Genomic DNA, 23,314 nt, shown 5'->3' on the forward strand with positions numbered 1-23,314 from the left:
TTTTTAATTGACTCAATACCTGTTAGCAAAGGTGTCAGCTAGAGATGATGTGCAGGGATTTGCAGTTTTGCATGATGTCCTACTTTGATGCTAATTAGCATTTTCGAATCTGAGAGTAAATAGAGCCAAATATATTGATAAAAGTCACCTTGCTAGAGAGATTTACATCATTATCAAAACTTCACGCCAGGGTAAGCTTACACGATCGATAGGTTTTATGGGTATTATGACACCTCCACTGTGGGGCTCTGTGAAGGAATACAAAAATGAAGGTGCCTTGGCTAGCTGGCTTCAAAACAGCGTCCTCTGTTAGTAATCTGTGTGTATATATATACATCGTTGGGCGGAGCTCGAGACAACGAGGTACACTGTTTCTCAACAAGTGTTGTTGAGAAAGAGAGGAACATTGACGGCAGTGGGCACGCACGCTATTGCATACATTGCTATTTTTCTTAATGGCAACGGAGGAAAAAATGAAATCGATGCCGCAGGCTGTATCAGCAGTCGGCTCGTTGCCGACACCTCAGTGCTACAATAACAACAATAATAATAACAACAACAATAACAAGCGAGGCAGCGAGGTAAGCGAGAATACGACCACCTCGAGCGCTACGGAATCAAGTGGACCGGAAACGCACAGCATCGGGAACGGTTGTGGAGTCAATCCAACAGTGGGAAATAACGGGAAATGGGTCCGTTTGAACGTCGGCGGTACCGTATTCCTCACAACGCGGCATACCCTACTCAAAGAACAGACTTCCTTTCTCTATCGGCTCTGTCAACAAAAGGACTTGCATTCGGACACGGTAAGAAGATAATTGATCAAGCGCTTGTCTTCGCTTTGATCAAGATGACATCCGAATCTGATAAGGCAAGACGAATGAGTGAATGGTACCCCCACCAGATATGGCTCTGGTACTGCAATGACAAGTGGGTCAGGTGGATGTGCAAGTGCTGCCTCATTCAGGCCTATGTAGCGTGTCTATGCTCGAACACCTGTTACCTAGGGTCGGATTTTCGAGACTAGAGGGGAGGTGGCGTAGTATTTTCAAAAATCTACATGTATACAGTGCCTTCAGAAAGTATTCACACCTCTTTGACTTTTTCCACATTTAGTTATGTTACAGTCTAAATTCATATTGCATTGAATTGAGATTTTGTGTCACTGGCCTGTACAGAATACCCCATAATGTCAAAGTGGAATTATTTTTTAAGAAATGTTTACAAATTAATGAAATGAAAAGCTGAAATGTCTTTAGTAAAAATGTGGTTAACAAGTCACATAATACATTGCATGGACTCACTTTGTGTGCAATAATAGTGTTTAACATTATTTTTGAATGTTTACCTCATCTCTGTACCCCACACAACAATTATCTGTCGATCCCTCATTCCAGCAGTGAATTTCACACACAGATTCAACCACAAAGACCAAGGAGAATTTCCAATGCCTCGTAAAGAAGGGCGCCTATTAATAGATGGGTAACATTGAATATCCCTTTGAGCATGGTGAAGTTGTTTATTACACTTTGGATGGCGTATTAACACACTCAGTCACTACAAACATGCAACTGCTCGGGATTTCACCATGAATTTAATGGCTGATAGGAGAAAACTAGGGGATAGATCGACAATGTAGTTACTCCACAATACTAACCTCAATGACAAAAGAAGGAAACCTGTACAGAATACAAATATTCCAAAACATGCATCCTGTTTGCAGTAAGAAACTAAAGTAAAACTGCAAAAAAAATGCAAAGAATTGAACATGATGTCCTGAATTCAAAGTGTTATGTTTGGGGCAAATCCAACATAACACATCACTGAGTACCACTCTTTATATTTTCAAGCATAGCGGTGGCTGCATCATGTTATGGGAAGGCTTGTCATCGGCAAGGACTAGGAATTTTTTCATGATAAAAATAATAATAATAGAACTAAGCACAGGCAAAATCCTAGAGGAAAACCTTATTTCAGTATGCTTTCCAACAGACACTGCGAGACAAATTCACCTTTCAGCAGGATAATAACCGATAACACAAGGCCAAATATACACTGGAGTTGCTTACCAAGATGACATTGAATATTCCTGAGTGGCATAGCTACGGTTTTGACTTAAGTCGTATTGAACATCTATGGCAAGACTTGAAAATGGATGTCTAGCAATGATCAACAACCAACTTGACAGAGTTTATATTGCAAATATTGTACAATCCAGGTGTGTAAAACTCTTAGAGACTTACCCAGAAAGACTCGCAGCTGTAACAGCAGCCAAAGTTGACTTTAACATGTATTGACTCGGGTGTGAATACTTATGTAAATGAGATCTCTTTTTAATTTTCAATAAATGTGCAAACCTTTCTAAAAACATGTTTTTACTTTGTCATTATGGGGTATTGTGTGTAGATGGGTGAGATTTGTAAAACATTTTTTTAATCCATTTTGAATTCCATCTGTAACACAACAGAATGTGGAATAAGTAAAAACGTATGAATACTTTCTCAAGGCACTGTAGGTTGTCAACATGTGACTGATCTGTTCATGAAATACCGTACATCACTAATGCAGTAGGAGTGTATAATATATATATATATAATATGATTCATTTCAGAGTGACTGTCTTCTTTCTGTCTGTTTGTAGCCTATGATTACAGATGGTCTCGTCCCTTGGCCACATGCTTAACCCAGTGTTGTACTGTTAATTGACTGGCTCCTGCACCAGTGGCCACAATGAATAGATGAGGCGCATCGTCTTTGTGTGTGACCTTTTATTTTTCTAACTTGATCACTATAATCAGATCAATTTGAGTGCTTTTCTTTACCATTGATGGCCTGATCAATTCTACCCTGCTCTCCTCCACATCTAGATGTGGTTAGTTTATTTCAGACATTAGGCTGGATATGAGTCAAGCAAGACCTGATGAGACATTTGATATGTACCCTAGCCTACCACGCAAAGGCACGATGGATTTATTTTCCCTGGTTGACACAGACATGCTCAGGAAAGTGATATCACATCTTAAGCCTTGTACCTTCCTTCTCAATCCTATCCCCACCACCTTCTTCAAAACAGTGCAAGCTATAGTTAATCACTCCCTGTTCATATGCACTTTCCCCACTGCAGTAATAACTGCTATGGTGAAACCCCTTCTGAAGAAGAGTCATCTAGATTCTTCAGCTATTAGCAATTTTTGGCCTATCTCCAACCTTACATTCTTAAGTAAAATTCTGTGGAAATTGGTTTTCAAACAGCTAAATTATTTTTTTAAAGTGCCAACTATATTGGAAGAATTCCAATCTGGTTTTTGTGCCTACAACAGCACAGGGAAAGCCTTAGTTAAAATGGTAAATGATCTTAGAGCCAACACAGATGCCAAACAGCTCTCTGTCCTTGTACTCTTGGATTTATGTGCTGCATTTGACACTTTTGGCCACGATGTCCTTCTGGACAAACTGAAGAAGTGGCTTAGCCTCTCTGATCCAGTTCTAAATTGGTTTAATAGCTATTTAACTGGTCAAGAGTTTCTTTTGTCACCCTTGGTGAACATAACTCAGAGAAAATCTATCACGTGGCGTTACACCAGGTTCCATTTTGGGTCCGGTTAAGTTTATGTATGTTACCCCTCATTTTAGATTCTGACCAAAATAGCTTTTTACCACCTGAGGAACATTGCCAAGATGTGGCCGTTTCTATCTCAGGCTGATACAAAGAGGCTCATCCATGCTTTTATTACAAGCAGGTTTGACTACTGTAATGCTCTCCTGTCTGGTCTACCCAAGAAAGCCATTGGTAAACTGCAAAATGTACAGAATGCTGCAGCACGGGTACTGACCAAGACCAGACAGAGAGCACACATTACACCGGTTTTAAAGTCTCTGCACTAGCTGCCTGTGAGTTTTAGAATTCATTTGAAGATTTTTCTATTGTTTTTTAAATCAATCCATGATTGTGCACCACAATACATGTCAGACATGCTTTTAAGTCTTGTACCCAGTATGTCCCTCAGGTCCTCTGGAACTGGCCTTTTAACTATCCCAAAGACAAGGACCAAGAGACATGGAGAGGCATTCTTTAGTTATGATGCCCCCAGCCTCTGGAATAGCCTGCCAGAGAACCTGAGGGGGGCCCAAACTGTGATCTTAAAACACAACTTTTTAGGTTTGCTTTTCCTTAGGGTGCTTTTTAGTCTTTCAGTTTTTACTGTTCTACTTTTCTTTTTTTATCCTCTTATGTTTGTTGTATAGTAAATGTTTCTGCTTATTTCTATTTTCTCCTGTGAAGTGCAAGCTATATAAATAAAGCTTGATTTGATTAGTGCACTATTGTCCATGAGTGTCGCTTCTCCTCTCCTTCCTCTCTCACTCTGGTTTCAGTTATTGTTTTCTCCTTAGAATAAGTCAAATGATTGTATGTGTGTCTGTCTGTGTTGAGACAAACAACACCCCTGTTTTCCTAACAGGTATTTCCTGTGGGACCCAGTGAGGCCCCCATAGGGACCTGGAACTAGGCTAGGCAAACTGTGTAGTTCCTTGGGAAAACGCTGGGTAAACCATTAACACACCAGGTGAGGGTTGACTTTTCCGTGACTGCTGTTTAATGGTACGACCGGTGGCAGTGTGGCTGAACAAACAGCACAGGAAATACTGAGAGAGACTAGATCATTTTTAATCTTCACCCTCGCTGTGTGCATGTGCGTTCATGTTTCATTCATAGCAATGGTACTGAGATATTCTGGTGTTGTCATGACAACATCGGTCTAAGGCACTGCATCTCAGTGCAGGAGGCGTCACTGCAGTCCCTGGTTCGAATCCAGGCTGAATCTCATCCGGCTGTGATTGGGAGTCCCATAGGGCGGCGCACAATTGTCCCAGCATCGTCCATGTTTGGCCGGGGCAGGCCGTCATTGTAAATAAGAATTTGTTCTTTACTGAGTTGCCTAGTTAAATAAAGATTACATTTAAAAAATAATTTAAAAAAATGCATACTGTCATGTCCAATGAGGAGGTGTCTGTCTGTCCTCAACTGCAGTTGCTCTGGGTTGTCTCTCCCTGTCCCTGTCCAGCCCCCTTTTCCCCAGCACCTCTACCTCTGCCCTTGTCATCTCCCCTTTATCTCCCTCACCCTCATCCATTCTCCAGTGTCTGCCAGCTCTCGTCAACAGTCCATTCTCCTTTTCTCTGCCTGGCTCCCAAGACTCATCTTCCTTCAACTGAGTGCCTCACTTACACTCCATCCCTCCGGCCCATCTCGCTCTCACGCCCTCTCTCATTCTGATCTGATCTGATCTGCAGGCTCTCATTCTCTTCCCTGTTAGGGAAGTGCTTCCCCTGTGGGAATCGAATTTGCTGAAATTTCAAGTGCACCACGCATAGTTTATGATAAAAATCAAAATTTCATAAAAATTGACATCCAATATACCAAATTAAAGCTACACTCGTTGTGAATCTATCCACCAAGTCAGATTTGTAAAATGCTTTTCGGGGAAAGCATGAGACGCTATTATCTGTACCATGCAGCCTCACATACTGCAACGTCACAAAACAACAGATTTTTCGTTAGCGCTCGCAAACGAAAAGGCTGAAATAAAATATAAAACATTCCTTACCTTTGACGAGCTTCATTCTTGGCACTCCTAGATGTCCCATAAACATCATTTAGGGTCTTTTTTCGATTAAATCGGTCCATATATAGCCTAGATATCGAGCTAGGAATACCTTGGAATTAGAGGAAAAAATTAGCATTTCATAACGTAACGTCATTTTTTTAAATGCCAAAAGTCGACGATAAACTTTCACAAAACACTTTGAAATACTTTTGTAATGCAACTTTAGGTATTAGTACACGTTAATAAGCGATAAAATACCTCAGGAGGCGGTGTGAAATCGTTAGCTTTTTCCGTGGAGAAAAAGATGTTTGGAAATGGTTGTCCCAAAATCTCGCTCCACTCTGTTCCTGTTCCTCAATCCCTCTCTCCGATTCTCCTCTTTTTGAACTCCTTGGCCTCTCTCTCATCTCTCTCTGCCTCCCTCTCTCTTTCTAGTGTCTCTGTGTTTGAGGATGGGTGCCTGGGGCTGGTTGCGTAATCGTCAGGAAGGGAGTGCTCTATGGAGATGCTGTAAAGGCACTGGCAGGCCGTCAGCCAAAAAGGGGCCAAGCCATGTGAATGTAACAGGCTCTCTCTCCAACTCTCTCTCTTCTCTCCATGTCTCTGTGCTACTCTCTTCATTCTTAGCCCCTATCTCGCTCTACCCCCCATCCCTAGGCTGTAAGAGGGACTCAATCACTAATTATCGTCCTTCTCAACAAAAGAGGACTTTTGCTGTTAGTGTATAACAAGTAATTGCAAGGGGGTTTCAATCCTACATATTGACCAAAACCCAATAGACTAGAATAGCACTTAATATTGATCTCCTATTCATACTAGTAATTCCTATGGTTCTCTCCTCTACTGTAGGATGAGACAGGGGCCTATGTGATAGACAGAGACCCCACCTACTTTGGCCCCATCCTCAACTACCTGCGACACGGCAAACTAGTCTACAACAAGGAGTTGGCTGAAGAAGGTACTGGATTACGTTTGGTATTTTTTGACATGTACTACATAATGTGTTATGCCATTTTAATGCATTGTAAGACTAGCAATAAGCATGCAGCAGTGGTGTGTGGGTAAAAATCACTGGGGAAGCCAGAAAAAAAGCCATACTTCAACCTATGTGTTGTGATAATTGAGTTGCTTTCTCTATAACCTGTTAGTTCATATTCCTTGACACCGTGATATATAGGTCTAAGGCCGAGACAATAAGAAGATAGTGGCAGAATAAATTCAACCACACCTTTGTTTAATCACACCCGGAGAGCAACCTCTTTCCGGCAACGTCCACAAAGCATATTGCATGTAACAAACAGTTACATGACCTACAGCAGGTCAAGTAAGTAATGTTTCCGACATACTCGCACCACTAAACAAGAGTTACCCAAGTCGAAAACATTTCAACATAATCTAATAACCTATGCTTAGTCTAAGACAGTTAAACAAATATATATATATATATTATATATATTTCACCTTTATTTAACCAGGTAGGCTAGTTGAGAACAAGTTCCACCAAAAACACACAAAAAACTACCAAAAACAATTTAGTCCAATCAAGATAAGTATGATTTAGTTGTCCATGGTTCTGATTTCTCTGTCTGTCTGTCTGTCTCTCTGTCTCTCTCTCTCTGTCTGTCTGTCTTGTCTGTCCTGTGTGTGTTCCCTCTCCCAGGTGTGTTGGAGGAGGCTGAGTTCTACAACATCACTCCTCTGATCAAACTGATCAAGGAACGGATCCTGGAGCGGGACTGTAAAGTCACACAGGTCAAACATGCACACTGTACATAAGCGGCCGAGATATACACAAATACAAGATGGCTACAGGTTAAAACAACAGACTCACACCCAGTGCTTTGTGCAGAAAGTTCTGCCATTTTTCCCTCTGTATTTTCTAGTATATTCCACCCATCCCCTCTGTCCTGTCTAAATGATGTCTCCTCTAGTATTTCTGTTATGTATCTTTCTATCTTCCTCTCTCTGTATTATACAGTTATACACTGCCCCTTGGCTACACACACACACACACACTGCCTCCCTCTACCCCCCTTTTCACCCACCACCCCTCTAGCTCTCCCTATCCTCTTTTTTTATCTGCCTTTCCTTTCCTTACAAACACCTATTACCTTCTCCAACTTTTGACTACTCTGTCTTACTCTCTCTCTCCCTCAGCAGATGCCTCCTAAGCAAGTGTACTGAGTGTTGCAGTGTTTACATATCTCTCTCTGCACACTTATCTCTCTCTCTGTCTATCAGCAGGTGCCTCCTAAACATGTGTACCGGGTGTTGCAGTGCCAGGAGGAGGAGCTGACTCAGATGGTTTCCACCATGTCGGACGGCTGGAAGTTTGAGCAGGTCAGCGTACGCGCCTTCAGAAAGCCCCGCACTGGACTCCTCTGGACTGTGGGTTGGACTCGCTGCTCCTCTGCTCTACCACCCTCCCAACCAATCAACTCCTTTCCTGCTCTCTGTTAGCCAATCAGATCCTCAGAGGAAGACCAATCAGAGACCAAGGCCCAGTCCTAATCTGCTCACAAAGACAGCCTCCTTTTCACATTTCCATCCCCTTAGAAGACTGATCTAAACAGACATGTTGTGTTGCAAACACAGACCAGTGATCATAAGGGGAAGGAGATGCAAAAAGGATGCAGAGCTAAGGAAGTTCCAATAGAAGCTACCATATGTTGGCACATTGACAGTTTAGTAAAGAGTATTGAGTGATGCTGTAATGCTAAACATTGCCGTCACTGTGACAGGGTGTACAGTTCAGTCTCACTGCCCGTAGTTGTAGTGCTGCTAAGCTGTCCTTCTCATCTGTCCCTGCTCTCTGCATGAGCATCCATGGACTTACCTGCTGTGATATGGGGCCATCTCTCGTGCTCTCTCTCCTCTCTCTGTGTGTGTGACTCACTCGCTCTCTCTCTCTCTCCGTGTGTGTGACTCACTCGCTCTCTCTCTCCTCTCTCTCTCCGTGTGTGTGACTCACTCGCTCTCTCTCTCTCCATGTGTGCGTGTGGTAGATGGTGAACATTGGTTCGTCATACAGCTATGGGACAGAGGACCAGGCAGAGTTTCTTTGTGTGGTGTCCAAGGAGCTACACACACCTGGCTCAGGCCTGGGCACCGAACAGAGCCACAAGACCAAGGTGAGACTGACACACAGGAAACACACACGGGTACACATGCGTCAGATTGGTGAATGGTGTAGAAGTATATCTATCACCACCATTCACTTCGACCAAGGGCTGAAGTAGCAGGATATGGATCTGTCCCTGTGTGACATTTCTCCTCATCCAAGATGATCTCAGCATCCTTTGATCTTAGTCTCGGCATTCTCCACTCAAACACTCCAAATGTCCATTTAAATTGCATACCAATTTCATGGTATCCAATTGGTAGTTAGTCTTGTCTCATCGCGGCAACTCCAGTACAGACTCAGGAGAGGCGAAGGTCGAGAGCCGTGCATCCTCCGAAACACAACCCAGCCACACACTGCTTCTTGACACAATGCCTGCTTAACCCGGAAGCCAGCCGCACCAATGTGTCGGAGGAAACACCGTACACCTGGCGACAGTGTCAGCGTGCACGGCTCCCGGCCTGCCACAGGAGTCGCTAACACTCGATGGGACAAGGACATCCCTGCCGCCAAACCCTCCCCTAACCCGGACAACGCTGGGCCAATTGTGCGCCGCCCCATGGGTCTTCCGGTCGCGGCCGGCTGCGAGAGAGCCTGGAATCGACCCAGGGGTGGCAGGGTAGCCTAGTGGTTAGAGCGTTGGACTAGTAACCGAAAGGTTTCATGTTCAAATCCCCGAGCTGACAAGGTACAAATCTGTCGTTCTGCCTCTGAACAGGCAGTTAACCCACTGTTCCTAGGCCGTCATTGAAAATAAGAATTTGTTCTTAACTGACTTGCCTAGTTAAATAAAGGTAAAATAAAAAAATCTCTAGTGGCACAGCCTTAGACCTCTGCGCTACTCGGGAGGCAACACTCCAAATGTCACACACACACATCTCCCAAATGTAATTCACAAGCACATTCACTCTATCATCCATATGTTCTCTCTCTCTCCATGATACATCAATCTGTTCATTATTTTTTGTCGTTTTTTTATTCTCCACATTTTTATTCGAGGGAAGGCTTCAGAGGTGCAGGATGAGGAGGAGGAGGGAGGAGAGAGAAATACCACCCTGAATGAGTGCATAAAGGAATGACAGTCTTGTGTCAATGTTCCAAGGACGTGAATGGGTGAGGATCCATACTAGTGTTGTTGGCTGGTGGTGCTAGTAGCAGTAGTAGACCGTGTGATCAAAAGGGATCCAGGGCTATTTCCCAGCATGGCATTCCCTTACCCCAAACTCAACACAGTAACCAAAGGCCAAGGATGGACTAACTTTTATAAAAATAAAAATGATTCGATTTTTACAATCTGTAGAGAAAAAAGCAGGCCTTGAACTTTTGCTCCCCGTCAAAAACAGTTGGCTTCTGTTTGTTTGAAATACTAATTGTGATGCCAGAGAGCTTGATATTGCCCTGGGGCCTTTGTGTCCTGCCTGGGACTTGATCTGTTCAGCGGCATAACCCAACTGTTCTGATGATGAGCTAGTCTCCCTAGAAGATGGGTTGCCTCTCACATGAACAATGCCCTAGTTGCCTGTTATGAACCCCTTTGGCCCTGCAGTCTAGGGGGGATGGAAACGAGACCCGTAACATATCTCATAAAAATCACCCCAGTGAAAAGGTAACAGTGAGAACAAAAAAAAAACACAGACAACATAAATCTACCGTCAAACACTTCAGGTTTATTTTAAACACACGGTAATGGGGTGGTAATGGGGTGTGGGGAAAAAGGGGCTGAGCTGGACCCAAGGAAATAAATAATATACACTGCTCAAAAAAATAAAGGGAACACTTAAACAACATAATGTAACTCCAAGTCAATCACACTTCTGTGAAATCAAACTGTCCACTTAGGAAGCAACACTGATTGACAATACATTTCACATGCTGTTGTGCAAATGGAATAGACAACAGTTGGAAATTATAGGCAATTAGCAAGACACCCCCAATAAAGGAGTGGTTCTGCAGGTGGTGACCACAGACCACTTCTCAGTTCCTATGCTTCCTGGCTGATGTTTTGGTCAATTTTGAATGCTGGCGGTGCTTTCACTCTAGTGGTAGCATGAGACGGAGTCTACAACCCACACAAGTGGCTCAGGTAGTGCAGCTCATCCAGGATGGCACATCAATGCGAGCTGTGGCAAGAAGGTTTGCTGTGTCTGTCAGCGTAGTGCCCAGAGCATGGAGGCGCTACCAGGAGACAGGCCAGTACATCAGGAGAGGTGGAGGAGGCCGTAGGAAGGCAATAATCCAGCAACAGGACCGCTATCTCCGCCTTTGTGCAAGGAGGAGCAGGAGGAGCACTGCCAGAGCCCTGCAAAATGACCTCCAGCAGGCCACAAATGTGCATGTGTCTGCTCAAATGGTCAGAAACAGACTCCATGAGGGTGGTATGAGGGCCCGACGTCCACAGGTGGGGGTTGTGCTTACAGCCCAACACAGTTTGGCATTTGCCAGAGAACACCAAGATTGGCAAATTCGCCACTGGCGCCCTGTGCTCTTCACAGATGAAAGCAGGTTCACACTGAGCACATGTGACAGAGTCTGGAGACGCCGTGGAGAACGTTCTGCTGCCTGCAACATCCTCCAGCATGACCGGTTTGGCGGTGGGTCAGTCATGGTGTGGGGTGGCATTTCTTTGGGGGGCCGCACAGCCCTCCATGTGCTCGCCAGAGGTAGCCTGACTGCCATTAGGTACCGAGATGAGATCCTCAGACCCCTTGTGAGACCATATGCTGGTGCGGTTGGCCCTGGGTTCCTCCTAATGCAAGACAATGCTAGACCTCATGTGGCTGGAGTGTGTCAGCAGTTCCTGCAAGAGGAAGGCATTGATGCTATGGGCTGGCCCGCCTGTTCCCCAGACCTGAATCCAATTGAGCACATCTGGGACATCATGTCTCGCTCCATCCACCAACGCCACGTTGCACCACAGACTGTCCAGGAGTTGGCGGATGCTTTAGTCCAGGTCTGGGAGGAGATCCCGCAGGAGAACATCCACCACCTCATCAGGAGCAACGCCCAGGCATTGTAGGGAGGTCATACAGGCACGTGGAGGCCACACACTACTGAGCCTAATTTTGACTTGTTTTAAGGACATTACATCAAAGTTGGATCAGCGTGTAGTGTGGTTTTCCACTTTCATTTTGAGTGTGACTCCAAATCCAGACCTCCATGGGTTGATAAATTTGATTTCCATTGATAATTTTTGTGTGATTTTGTTGTCAGCACATTCAACTATGTAAAGAAAAAAGTATTTAATAAGAATATTTCATTCATTCAGATCTAGGATGTGTTATTTTAGTGTTACCTTTATTTTTTTGAGCAGTGTATATCCAAACAAACCCCTAAGCTAGTCTAGCCTGCTTTAAGAACAGCTAGCTAACTAACCAAAAATACAGGGGGTGATCCGCCAGTTCTAAGTAGGGTATTTAGACACTGTTTTCCTATGGGTAATGTAGGCCCATGGGCGACATGGCTGGTTATCCCCTTTTCCCACCAACAAACAGTCATACACCGTAACAATATAATACTCACAGATAACGGACAAGGTGCCATGTAGGTGCAAAAACAAAAGAGAGATCTCCAGAGAGAACTGATTGGGATACTTTTAAACCAAGGGGATGTGATTGGGTAAGGGAAAAGGAGCAGGTGTGTCTTCAGTGGCGACTGATTAGTGACACCTGTGAAGGAAAGAAAACAAATACACACACACAGGATACCTGTATCCGTAACATTGCCTCTCACATGAACAATGCCCTAGATGCCTCTCACATGAACAATGCCCTAGATGCCTCTCACATGAACAATGTCCTAGATGCCTCTCACATGAACAATGCCCTAGATGCCTCTCACATGAACAATGCCCTAGATGCCTCTCACATGAACAATGCCCTAGATGCCTCTCACATGAACAATGCCCTAGATGCCTCTCACATGAACAATGCCCTAGATGCCTCTCACATCTAGATGCCTCTCACATGAACAATGCCCTAGATGCCTCACATCTAGATGCCCTTCACATGAACAATGCCCTAGATGCCTCTCACATGAACAATGCCCTAGATGCCTCTCACATGAACAATGCCCTAGATGCCCTTCACATGAACAATGCCCTAGATTCCTCTCACATCTAGATGCCCTTCACATGAACAATGCCCTAGATGCCTCTCACATCTAGATGCCCTTCACATGAACAATGCCCTAGATGCCTCTCACATGAACAATGTCCTGGATGCCTCTCACATGAACAATGTCCTAGATGCCTCTCACATGAACAATGTCCTAGATGCCTCTCACATGAACAATGCCCTAGATGCCTCTCACACGAACAATGCCCTAGATGCCTCTCACATGAACAATGCCCTAGATGCCTCTCACATGAACAATGCCCTAGATGCCTCTCACATGAACAATGCCCTAGATGCCTCTCACATCTAGATGCCTCTCACATGAACAATGCCCTAGATGCCTCACATCTAGATGCCCTTCACATGAACAATGCCCTAGATGCCTCTCACATGAACAATGCCCTAGATGCCTCTCACATGAACAATGCCCTAGATGCCCTTCACATGAACAATGCCCTAGATGCCTCTCACATGAACAATGCCCTAGATGCCTCTCACATGAACAATGCCCTAGATGCCTCTCACATGAACAATGCCCTAGATGCCTCTCACATGAACAATGCCCTAGATGCCTCTCACATCTAGATGCCTCTCACATGAACAATGCCCTAGATGCCTCACATCTAGATGCCCTTCACATGAACAATGCCCTAGATGCCTCTCACATGAACAATGCCCTAGATGCCTCTCACATGAACAATGCCCTAGATGCCCTTCACATGAACAATGCCCTAGATTCCTCTCACATCTAGATGCCCTTCACATGAACAATGCCCTAGATGCCTCTCACATCTAGATGCCCTTCACATGAACAATGCCCTAGATGCCTCTCACATGAACAATGTCCTGGATGCCTCTCACATGAACAATGTCCTAGATGCCTCTCACATGAACAATGTCCTAGATGCCTCTCACATGAACAATGCCCTAGATGCCTCTCACACGAACAATGCCCTAGATGCCTCTCACATGAACAATGCCCTAGATGCCTCTCACATGAACAATGCCCTAGATGCCTCTCACATGAACAATGCCCTAGATGCCTCTCACATGAACAATGCCCTAGATGCCTCTCACATGAACAATGCCCTAGATGCCTCTCACATCTAGATGCCTCTCACATGAACAATGCCCTAGATGCCTCACATCTAGATGCCCTTCACATGAACAATGCCCTAGATGCCTCTCACATGAACAATGCCCTAGATGCCTCTCACATGAACAATGCCCTAGATGCCCTTCACATGAACAATGCCCTAGATTCCTCTCACATCTAGATGCCCTTCACATGAACAATGCCCTAGATGCCTCTCACATCTAGATGCCCTTCACATGAACAATGCCCTAGATGCCTCTCACATGAACAATGTCCTGGATGCCTCTCACATGAACAATGTCCTAGATGCCTCTCACATGAACAATGTCCTAGATGCCTCTCACATGAACAATGCCCTAGATGCCTCTCACACGAACAATGCCCTAGATGCCTCTCACATGAACAATGCCCTAGATGCCTCTCACATGAACAATGCCCTAGATGCCTCTCACATGAACAATGCCCTAGATGCCTCTCACATGAACAATGCCCTAGATGCCTCTCACATGAACAATGCCCTAGATGCCTCTCACATGAACAATGTCCTAGATGCCTCTCACATGAACAATGCCCTAGATGCCTCTCACATCTAGATGCCTCTCACATGAACAATGCCCTAGATGCCTCTCACATGAACAATGTCCTAGATGCCTCTCACATGAACAATGTCCTAGATGCCTCTCACATGAACAATGTCCTAGATGCCTCTCACATGAACAATGTCCTAGATGCCTCTCACATGAACAATGCCCTAGATGCCTCTCACATCTAGATGCCTCTCACATGAACAATGCCCTAGAAGAATCTCACATCTAGATGCCTCTCACATGAACAATGCCCTAGAAGCCTCTCACATCTAGATGCCTCTCACATGAACAATGCTCTAGAAGCCTCTCACATCTAGATGCCTCTCACATGAACAATGCCCTAGAAGCCTCTCACATCTAGATGCCTCTCACATGAACAATGCCCTAGAAGCCTCTCACATCTAGATGCCTCTCACATGAACAATGCCCTAGAAGCCTCTCACATCTAGATGCCTCTCACATGAACAATGCCCTAGAAGCCTCTCACATCTAGATGCCTCTCACATGAACAATGCCCTAGAAGCCTCTCACATCTAGATGCCTCTCACATGAACAATGCCCTAGAAGCCTCTCACATCTAGATGCCTCTCACATCTAGATGCCTCTCACATGAACAATGTCCTAGATGCCTCTCACATCTAGATGCCTCTCACATGAACAATGCCCTAGAAGCCTCTCACATCTAGATGCCTCTCACATGAACAATGTCCTAGATGCCTCTCACATCTAGATGCCTCTCACATGAACAATGTCCTAGATCTGGGATATCCAAGACTAATAATGAGCTGACGCTGCTGTGCTGCCACTGATCCAAACCCTCTCCTAAAGGTCTCTCATTACCAATGCAATGACATGGAATAGCCCTGACCTTTTGTGTAATAGTGGTATGAGTGTATTTTACAGTTCACATACACACACACCATTTTACTTGTAGAAGTGTAAAGGGGACATAGTTTGGGAAAACTGCACAAAGTTTAGCTGCTGCGTTTTTTGTTTATCCAAACACCAATCAAGCGTATGTTGTTGTTTTCCATCCACAACAAGGGGACACACACTATTACTGTCACCATCGTCACCATCAGCATCAAACATGACATTTCTGTGAGAAGATTGTTTCCCATGTCGTCCAATCCAAGCTGATCCACAACTTGAAATGTTTCTCAATATTGTGATGGGTTATATGAACATGATAATCTGTCTTTAAAGATGGTTTCTACTTTCTCTGCTTGTCTTCCAGCTTTTTCACATGCATGGATCCCGGATGTACTAGAGAGAAATGTATTTTTTTAGCTTGACATTCCATTATGTGTTTGTTTATATATGTTGTATTGTTGCTTTGGGGAAAAAAACTACCAATAAATGCTCAAACATTATTTTCAAATATTATTGAAACATAAGCAAAATTGTCCTTCACGCCAACATTTCAAAATGTGAGAGACAGATATGTTAGTAAAAGCATTTTGTATAAATATCATTTTAAAATGTATTTTAGTTCTAATCACCACTGAAGTCATGGCAGTGAATGAATCTTAGTCAAATAGATTTGACCAAAAACAATGGTTGAAAAGCACTGCAAATCAATGTCCTCATCCAAATATGAAAAAGGGTATGAAATTCACACGTGGAATATGATTCCTAAGTAAATTGTTATTGTTTAGACTGGTTTTGACTGGTCTGATGCTTTATACAGTAGTGAGACATGGGCCTGTGGTGCGTCTGACATTTAGTGAGATTTATACAGAAAGACAGACGGACATCAACTAACCGGCCACAGTCAGCAACACGCACACACACACACACACATACTCTTTCACTCTCACTCACACACTCCCCCGATTTCTCAATTCAATTTCAATTCAATTTAAGGGGCTTTATTGGCATGGGAAACATGTTTACATTGCCAAAGCAAGTGAAATCGATATGAACAATAAGTTAACAGTAAACATTACATTCACAAAAGTTCCAAAAGAATAGAGACATTTCAAATGTCATTGTCTATATACAGTGTTGTAATGCTGTGCAAATAGTTCAAGTACAAAAGGGAAAATAAATAAACATAAATATTGGTTGTATTTACAATGGTGTTTGTTCTTCACTGGTTGCCCTTTTCTTGTGGGAACAGGTCACAAATATTGCTGCTGTGATTGCACACTGTGGTATTTCACCCAATAGATATGGGAGTTTATCAAATTTGATTTATTTTCTAATTCTATGTGGGTCTGTGTAATCTGAGGAAAATATGTGTCTCTAATATGGTCATACATTTGGCAGGAGGTTAGGAAGTGCAGCTCAGTTTCCACCTCATTTTGTGAGCAGTGTGCACATAGGCAGACCTGGCTCCCAAGAGAAGACAAGGTATTCTGGCACTGTGTACTCTGTTTAGGGCCAAATAGCATTCTAGTTTGCTCAGTTTTTTTGTCAATTCTTTCCAATGTGTCAAGTAATGATATTTTTGTTTTCTCATGATTTGGTTGGGCCTAATTGTGTTGCTGTCCTGTGGTTCTGTGGAGTCTGTTTGTGTTTGTGAACAGAGCCCCAGAACCAGCTTGTAAGGGGGCTCTTCTCCAGGTTCATCACTCTGGTAATGGCTTTGTTATGGAAGGTTTGGGAATCACTTCCTTTTAGGTGGTTGTATAATTGAACTGCTCTTTTCTGGATTTGGATCATTAGCGGGCATTGGTGTCTTTTCTGCTCTGCATGCATTACCTGGTGTTTTATGTTGTACACAGAGGATAGTTTTAGCAGAATTCTGCATGCAAAGTCTCAATTTGGTGTTCATCCCATTTTGTGAATTTTTGGTTTGGGAGCGGATCCCAGACCTCACAACCATAAAGAGCAATGTCTCTGTTTTTGGTTGGACAGGTTTCTCAATTTCTTTCTTAAGTTTTTACATTCTTCATCAAACCATTTGTCACTGTTGTTTAATTTTCTTAGGTTGTTCGCTTAAAATTTGTAGATTTGATAGGGAAGCTGCGATGTCAAATATACTGTTTAGGTTTTCTACTGCCAAGTTTACACCTTCACTATTACAGTGAAACATTTTGTCCAGGAAATTGTCTAGAAGCAATTTCATTTGTTGTTGCCTAATTGTAATTTGGGGTAGATTTCCACACTATTTTCCTTCCATCGATAGCATTTATTCATTTTATTCAGTTCCTTTGGCTTTGATGCCTCATGATTGAGCATAGCTCTGTACAAGTAGTGTGATTTTGCTGTGATCTGATAGGGGTGTCAGTGGGTTGACTGTGAACGCTCTGAGAGACTCTGGGTTGAGGTCAGTGATAAAGTAGTCTACAGTACTACTGCCAAGAGATGAGCTATAGGTGTACCTACCATAGGAGTCCCCTCGAAGCCTACCATTGACTATGTACATACCCAGCGTGCTGCAGGAGTTGTGACCCGTTTTTTGTTGTCATAGTTGTGCCTGGGGGGGTATATGGGGGAGGGAATGCGGTCACCTCCAGGTAGATGTTTGTCCCCCTGTGTGCTGAGGGTGTCCGGTTCTTGTCCAGTTCTGGCATTTAGGTCGCCACAGACTAGTACATGTCCCTGGGCCTGGAAATGGTTGATCTCCCCTCCAGGATGGAGAAGCTGTCATCGTTAAGTATGGCGATTCTATTGGGGGATATAGGTAGCACACGAGGACATTTCCTGTTTTAACTGATTTAATAGTGGGTTAGGTCTGCACTATACCAAATTAGCATCCCCCTGTTTCACACCTGGTAGTTTGGTGGATGGGACTACCAGCTCTCTAACCTAGAGGGCAACCAGTGGATTCGTCTCCTTTATACCATGTTTCTTGTAGGATGACAATGTCTGTATTTACAATTTATTTTAAGTCTGGGTTCCTGCTCTTTAGGGCAAAGGCAGATAACCTCAGACCTTGTATAATCCAGGATGAGTTAGTAAAAGCTTTGTGTTCCATAGTGTCTAGTGTTGTTTTGTGTGGTTTAGGCCCGGACCATCACAGTAGGTGTGAGCAGAGTATGTTGAGCATCTGATACATACCTCTTAGGTAGCAGGATGGGGCTTGGGCGGGTGTAATAGTGGGGGTTGAGCCTATTACTCTGCTCACAAACTGGGCATGTGTCCTGCTGTCATTTTGAGGTCCTTGCTGCAGGGGTGGGGGGCATGGGGTGGGCAGAGGGGGCATATAGGTTGTGGCCTTGTTTTTCTTAGGGTGGTCTTGGTTGGGGTGTGGCTGGTGATGCTGTGGTCTTTGTGTAGGTCTTCTTGGCGTGGGTTCTCTTGGTACAGGTCCTTCGGGAGGGGCTCTTGCAGGTCTTTGAGGGTGTCTCGCTGGTCTGAGCGGGGTGTCTGTTGCTCTGTTGCTCCTGTGTGAGGGTGATGTCCTTGTAGAGGTGTACCTGGTCGTAAAGGCTGTTCAAGTCCAGGGTGGAGCGGTGGGCCAGGTAGACATTAGCTTTTGAGGAACAGTCTCGCAAAATGCTTGCATTCACCTGCTGTATGGTGGCAGGGTGAAAGTATTTTCGTGGTAGCAGGATGGAAATAACCACTTGTTTGTTGGGGAAAGTGGAGAAAACCTTTTCAATCACTCCCTTGAGTGCTGTTGCCACCCTTTCCTGCTGGCCCTCAGGTCATTTGTGCCTGTGTGAATTATGATGTGGCTGGAGGACCCTAGTCCGTCCTCTGACAACAGCTCCAGGGCATGCCTAGTGTTTGGGCATCAGAGTTTAGCCACTTCGGCTGTTCTGCTGGCTTCTCTGGGGAGTGTCCTGCTCTCTGTCACACCTCAGCTTTCTGACCTCGTCCTTCAGTGCCATGTGTTCTCTAAGTTCTCTCACGTCAGTCCGTAGAGCAGCCAGCTCTCTCGGGGGGGGGGGGGGGACAGTTTTAAGAGGTGTGATCAGTCGTCACAGAGAGAGAGCGTTTCCTGCTGTACTCTCTATTTGATCCCGTAAAAGTCTGCTTGTACTGCATGAGGATGCCCTGCATACAGGACTGTCCCAGTCTTGTACACGTTGACAGAGGTTGTTTTAATTTCCTTAATGTCTACTATTCTGAGTTTCCACACTTGGCCAATACCCTCTCTCTTGACATATAGGGGTAGTGTGCTCTTACAGCACTGTGCCATGCCAGGGGATGGTCTGTTTTTATTTATTTCTTTAACTAGGCAAGTCAGTTAAGAACAAATTCTTATTTACAATGATGGCCTACCCCGGCTAAACCCTAACCCAGACGACGCTGGGCCAATTGTGCACCGCTCTACACCACCACACACACACAGACACAACAGTGCTTCCTGCCGGAACATACGTGTTCCATGAGGCATGTGCATGCCAGCAGAGCAGAGCTCTCAACCTGTTGCTCTGGCCTGGCTCCAGCCTGACTCTAGGCCTTGGCAGGAAGAGAAAAGAGAGGTGCCTGAAAGAGGCATGCGTCTAAAATGGCACCCAATTCCATATATAGTGTACTACTTTTGACCAGAGGCCATAGGTCTCTGGTCAAAAGTAGTGTACTAATTAGGGAATAGGGTGCCATTTTGGTGCAACCCTGTTCTCTGCTCATGTTGTAATGATAGGCCCTGGCACCTTGAGACCAGGCTGTTGTCATGATATTTTAAGCTAGAGCAGGGATGGGCAACTGGCAGCTGGGGACCCCTTTTGTAAGCCTGCGGATACATTTTCAGAATAATTACACAAGTGCAATTTTAGAATTTTGATTGTCATTAGAGAAAACCTGCACAGTCTTTTGCTTCTGTCTGGCCACTCTAACTGATTGGTGGAGGGCTGCAGAGATGGTTGTCCTTCTGGAAGGTTCTCCCATCTCCACAGGGGAACTTTGGAGCTCTGTCAGGAGGTGACCAAGAACCTGTGACCATCTCCCCTGATTGCTCAGATTGGCTGGGCGGCCAGCTTTAGGGAGAGTCTTGGTGGTTACAAACTTCTTCAATTTAAGAATGATGGAGGCCATTGTGGTTTGGGGTACCTTCAATGTTGCAGAAATGTTTTGGTACCCTTCCCCAGATCTGTGACTCTACACAATCCTGTCTCGGGGCTCTACGGACAGTTCCTTCGAGCTCCTGGCTTGGTTTTTGCTCTGACATGCACTGTCAACTGTGGGACCTTATATAGACAGGTGTGTGCCTTTCCAAATCATGTCCAATCAATTGAATTTACCACCAGTGGAATCCAATCAAGTTGTAGGAACATCTCAAGGAGGGTGAGATGAAACAGGATGCACCTGAGCTCAATTTCAAGTCTCATAGAAAAGGGTCTGAATACTTATGTAAATAAAATTTGTGAACATTTCTAAAAACCTGTCTTTGATTTGTCGTTATGGGGTATTGTGTGTAGATTGAGGAAATGTTTTCATTTAAATCAATTTTAGAACAAGGCTGTAACGTAACAAAATGTGGAAAAAGTCAAGGGGTCTGAATACCTTCCGAATGCACTGTATATTATTACAGCATTTTATGAGACCTATTTCAGATGTATTTAATACAATGTTAATGAGGAGAAAAGAGAGAAGACCCTGTCAAACGGCATGCACTGGTCAGAACTGAAATCAAAGGATTTGGCACCTGCCATTATCACCTCCTAGCACCTGTAGCCCAATACTTTCACAGCCAGTAGACAGCCTGTCTCTCAAACCTTCAAATACTGTAACTACAGTGATTCTAGTCTCTGCACATCAACACACCCACAGATCACCATTTGAGTTGATTTCAGTTGAAAGCTTTCATGGAAGAAATCTTGCATTTTTTGTGCACTTGTGAGGTGTTAAGCGCTTTTGTTATCAAGGAAGAGCATTTTTTTTATGGTCTTGCAATATGGATTATTGGGTGCCTTGATTTCAAGGAGACATCCTCAAACTCTCTGGACAGATTTGTTTGAGTCGTCAATGGACTGTATAATTACGAAGCTGTTACTGAATACTGGTTATTTATTTTCAGGACATTTGATTACTGAATAATGTTGTTGGTTATTTCTTTGAATGACATTAGAGTTGCATGTTTTCTTCTAGCCAATCTTAACTTGATTTTCTTCTGTATTCCATGTCTAGCCATGTGCCTGGCATTTACCTCATGTTTTGATGGTGTTTCATCAGAAGACATCCCCTTTATTGAGGCTACTATAATTTGTAGCCTAATCTCAAACTGTTTTTCCAAGACATCAGAACTTGAGTTGAAAACCTGGTATTCCTCAGGATGTGGTATGTATGTAATGTAATGTAATGTATGTTAAACAACTATTTCTCACAACACCCACACAAAACTAAAACATTCACACAGGTGAAGGTTGCCCAAAACACAGTGATCATGACGTATATTCATTTTTCAAACACACTATAAAAAATTCCTCAGAGCATTATCCACCCCAGAGTCCTCTGCCAGGGCCTTGGACACTGATCTGTCTGGAGTTGAGTCATCAGGCACCAAATTACCTCCATACACTCCCACCCTTTTCAGCCAGCAAACATATCCAAGACTATTCTATTCTGCCAAGCCATTCATTAAATCTCTGGTATAATTGATGAAGCGCTGTGGATTATAATAAATATAATTGATCCAGTTCACATTCTTATTGAGAGTGGACCACTAGAAAATACTTGGCTCTAATCCTGCTAGGATCTGATTTCTTGCTTTGAACTCATCTGGCATTCTCTCTCCCTTCTACCTGGCTCTGGGTAAGGGTAAAGAGCATAATGTCATTCCCCCACACAACCACCAGATGTCAGCCCTGAGCCACTTAATCCTACTGAAATCCCGAGAGTTTAACCAGTCTCTCAGATTACTCATAGTTTCATCAGTAGTAACATTCCCTGTAACTGTGAAAGAGAAAAATCTGGATGTAATCGGCACCTGGAGACACATATCACAGATCAATGCAACTGTCATTGTTCAGCTGTCAAGTGTCTTATCTACTTTAAGAGGTATCTGTGCTGCTTATATATGTTCTTAAATATATATTTATAGATTTAAACAGTAACCCTTTTCTCTCCTATCTTTCAAATATTAACTACGGTAAGCTTCTCACTATTTGGCTTTATCTAAAATCATTGATTTGAGAAAAAAAACATGTCTATGGTGGCAATCTCTAAAGTCCTAACATATCCTTAATCAACCTATCAATAATCCTGAATCATCACAGATGTCATATATCCCTGTTAACTTTAATACTATTTAAATAAAAACCTTCTAATGGTCAAATAAAACCAAACCAAATGCTAACCATATCTATCCTTCCTATACTAATAAGCTCTTTCCTTCAGGGGTCCACAGTATTTTATCTAACAATAACATGAGTTATCCTTAAAATCAGTCTCATCAATAATTTAATATATGTTGCATAGTGTGGGTGTTACGAATCCCCTTTGGCCCGACAGTCTAGGGGGGATGGTAATGAGACCCGTAACATAACTCATGCAAATTATTATTGTGACAAAGTAAAAGTGTGCACGAAATAACCACGACAACAGAAATCTACCGTCAAACTCTAGGTTTATTTATAAACACACGGTAATGGGGGAAGCAGGAAAAGGGGCTGAACTGGACCCAAGAAAAGAAACAATAAGTATTCAAAAACACCCCTAAGCTAGACTAGCCTACTTTAACAACAGCTAACTAACTAACCAAAAATACAGTGGGTGGTCCGCCCAGTCCTAACTAGTGTATTTAACAAAGTTCACCTACGGGTAGTGTATGCCCACGGGCGACTTGTCTTGGTTTCCCCCTTTTCCCACCAGCAACAAACAAACACCATAACCAAAAACAATACTCACAGGTGATGACAAAGTGCTATGAGGTGCTTAAACAAAAGAGAGGTTAA

General features: G+C 43.7%; 1 protein-coding gene across 5 annotated transcripts; it reads left to right on the top strand.

Moving 5' to 3' along the window:
• Positions 1-190: 190 nt before the first annotated feature.
• On the top strand, positions 191-15,895 carry LOC115112915 (BTB/POZ domain-containing protein KCTD5-like). 5 transcript variants are annotated; one of them, XM_029639969.2, is made up of 7 exons: positions 194-806; positions 6,456-6,564; positions 7,267-7,358; positions 7,848-7,994; positions 8,612-8,737; positions 9,732-9,840; positions 15,760-15,895. In XM_029639969.2, the coding sequence occupies exons 1-6, from the start codon at positions 456-458 to the stop codon at positions 9,804-9,806; spliced, it is 900 nt and encodes a 299-aa protein (XP_029495829.1). In that variant the 5' UTR covers positions 194-455; the 3' UTR covers positions 9,807-9,840; positions 15,760-15,895. The 5 variants fall into 5 exon arrangements, with proteins under 5 accessions (XP_029495831.1, XP_029495829.1, XP_029495832.1 ...); XM_029639972.2 differs by having other exon boundaries at positions 199-806; positions 7,848-7,946; XM_029639970.2 differs by having other exon boundaries at positions 200-806; positions 7,851-7,994.
• The last annotated feature ends 7,419 nt before the right edge of the window (positions 15,896-23,314 follow it).

This window comes from Oncorhynchus nerka, linkage group LG28 (genome assembly GCF_034236695.1).
Source record: "Oncorhynchus nerka isolate Pitt River linkage group LG28, Oner_Uvic_2.0, whole genome shotgun sequence".
NCBI classification, from domain to species: Eukaryota; Metazoa; Chordata; class Actinopteri; order Salmoniformes; family Salmonidae; genus Oncorhynchus; species Oncorhynchus nerka.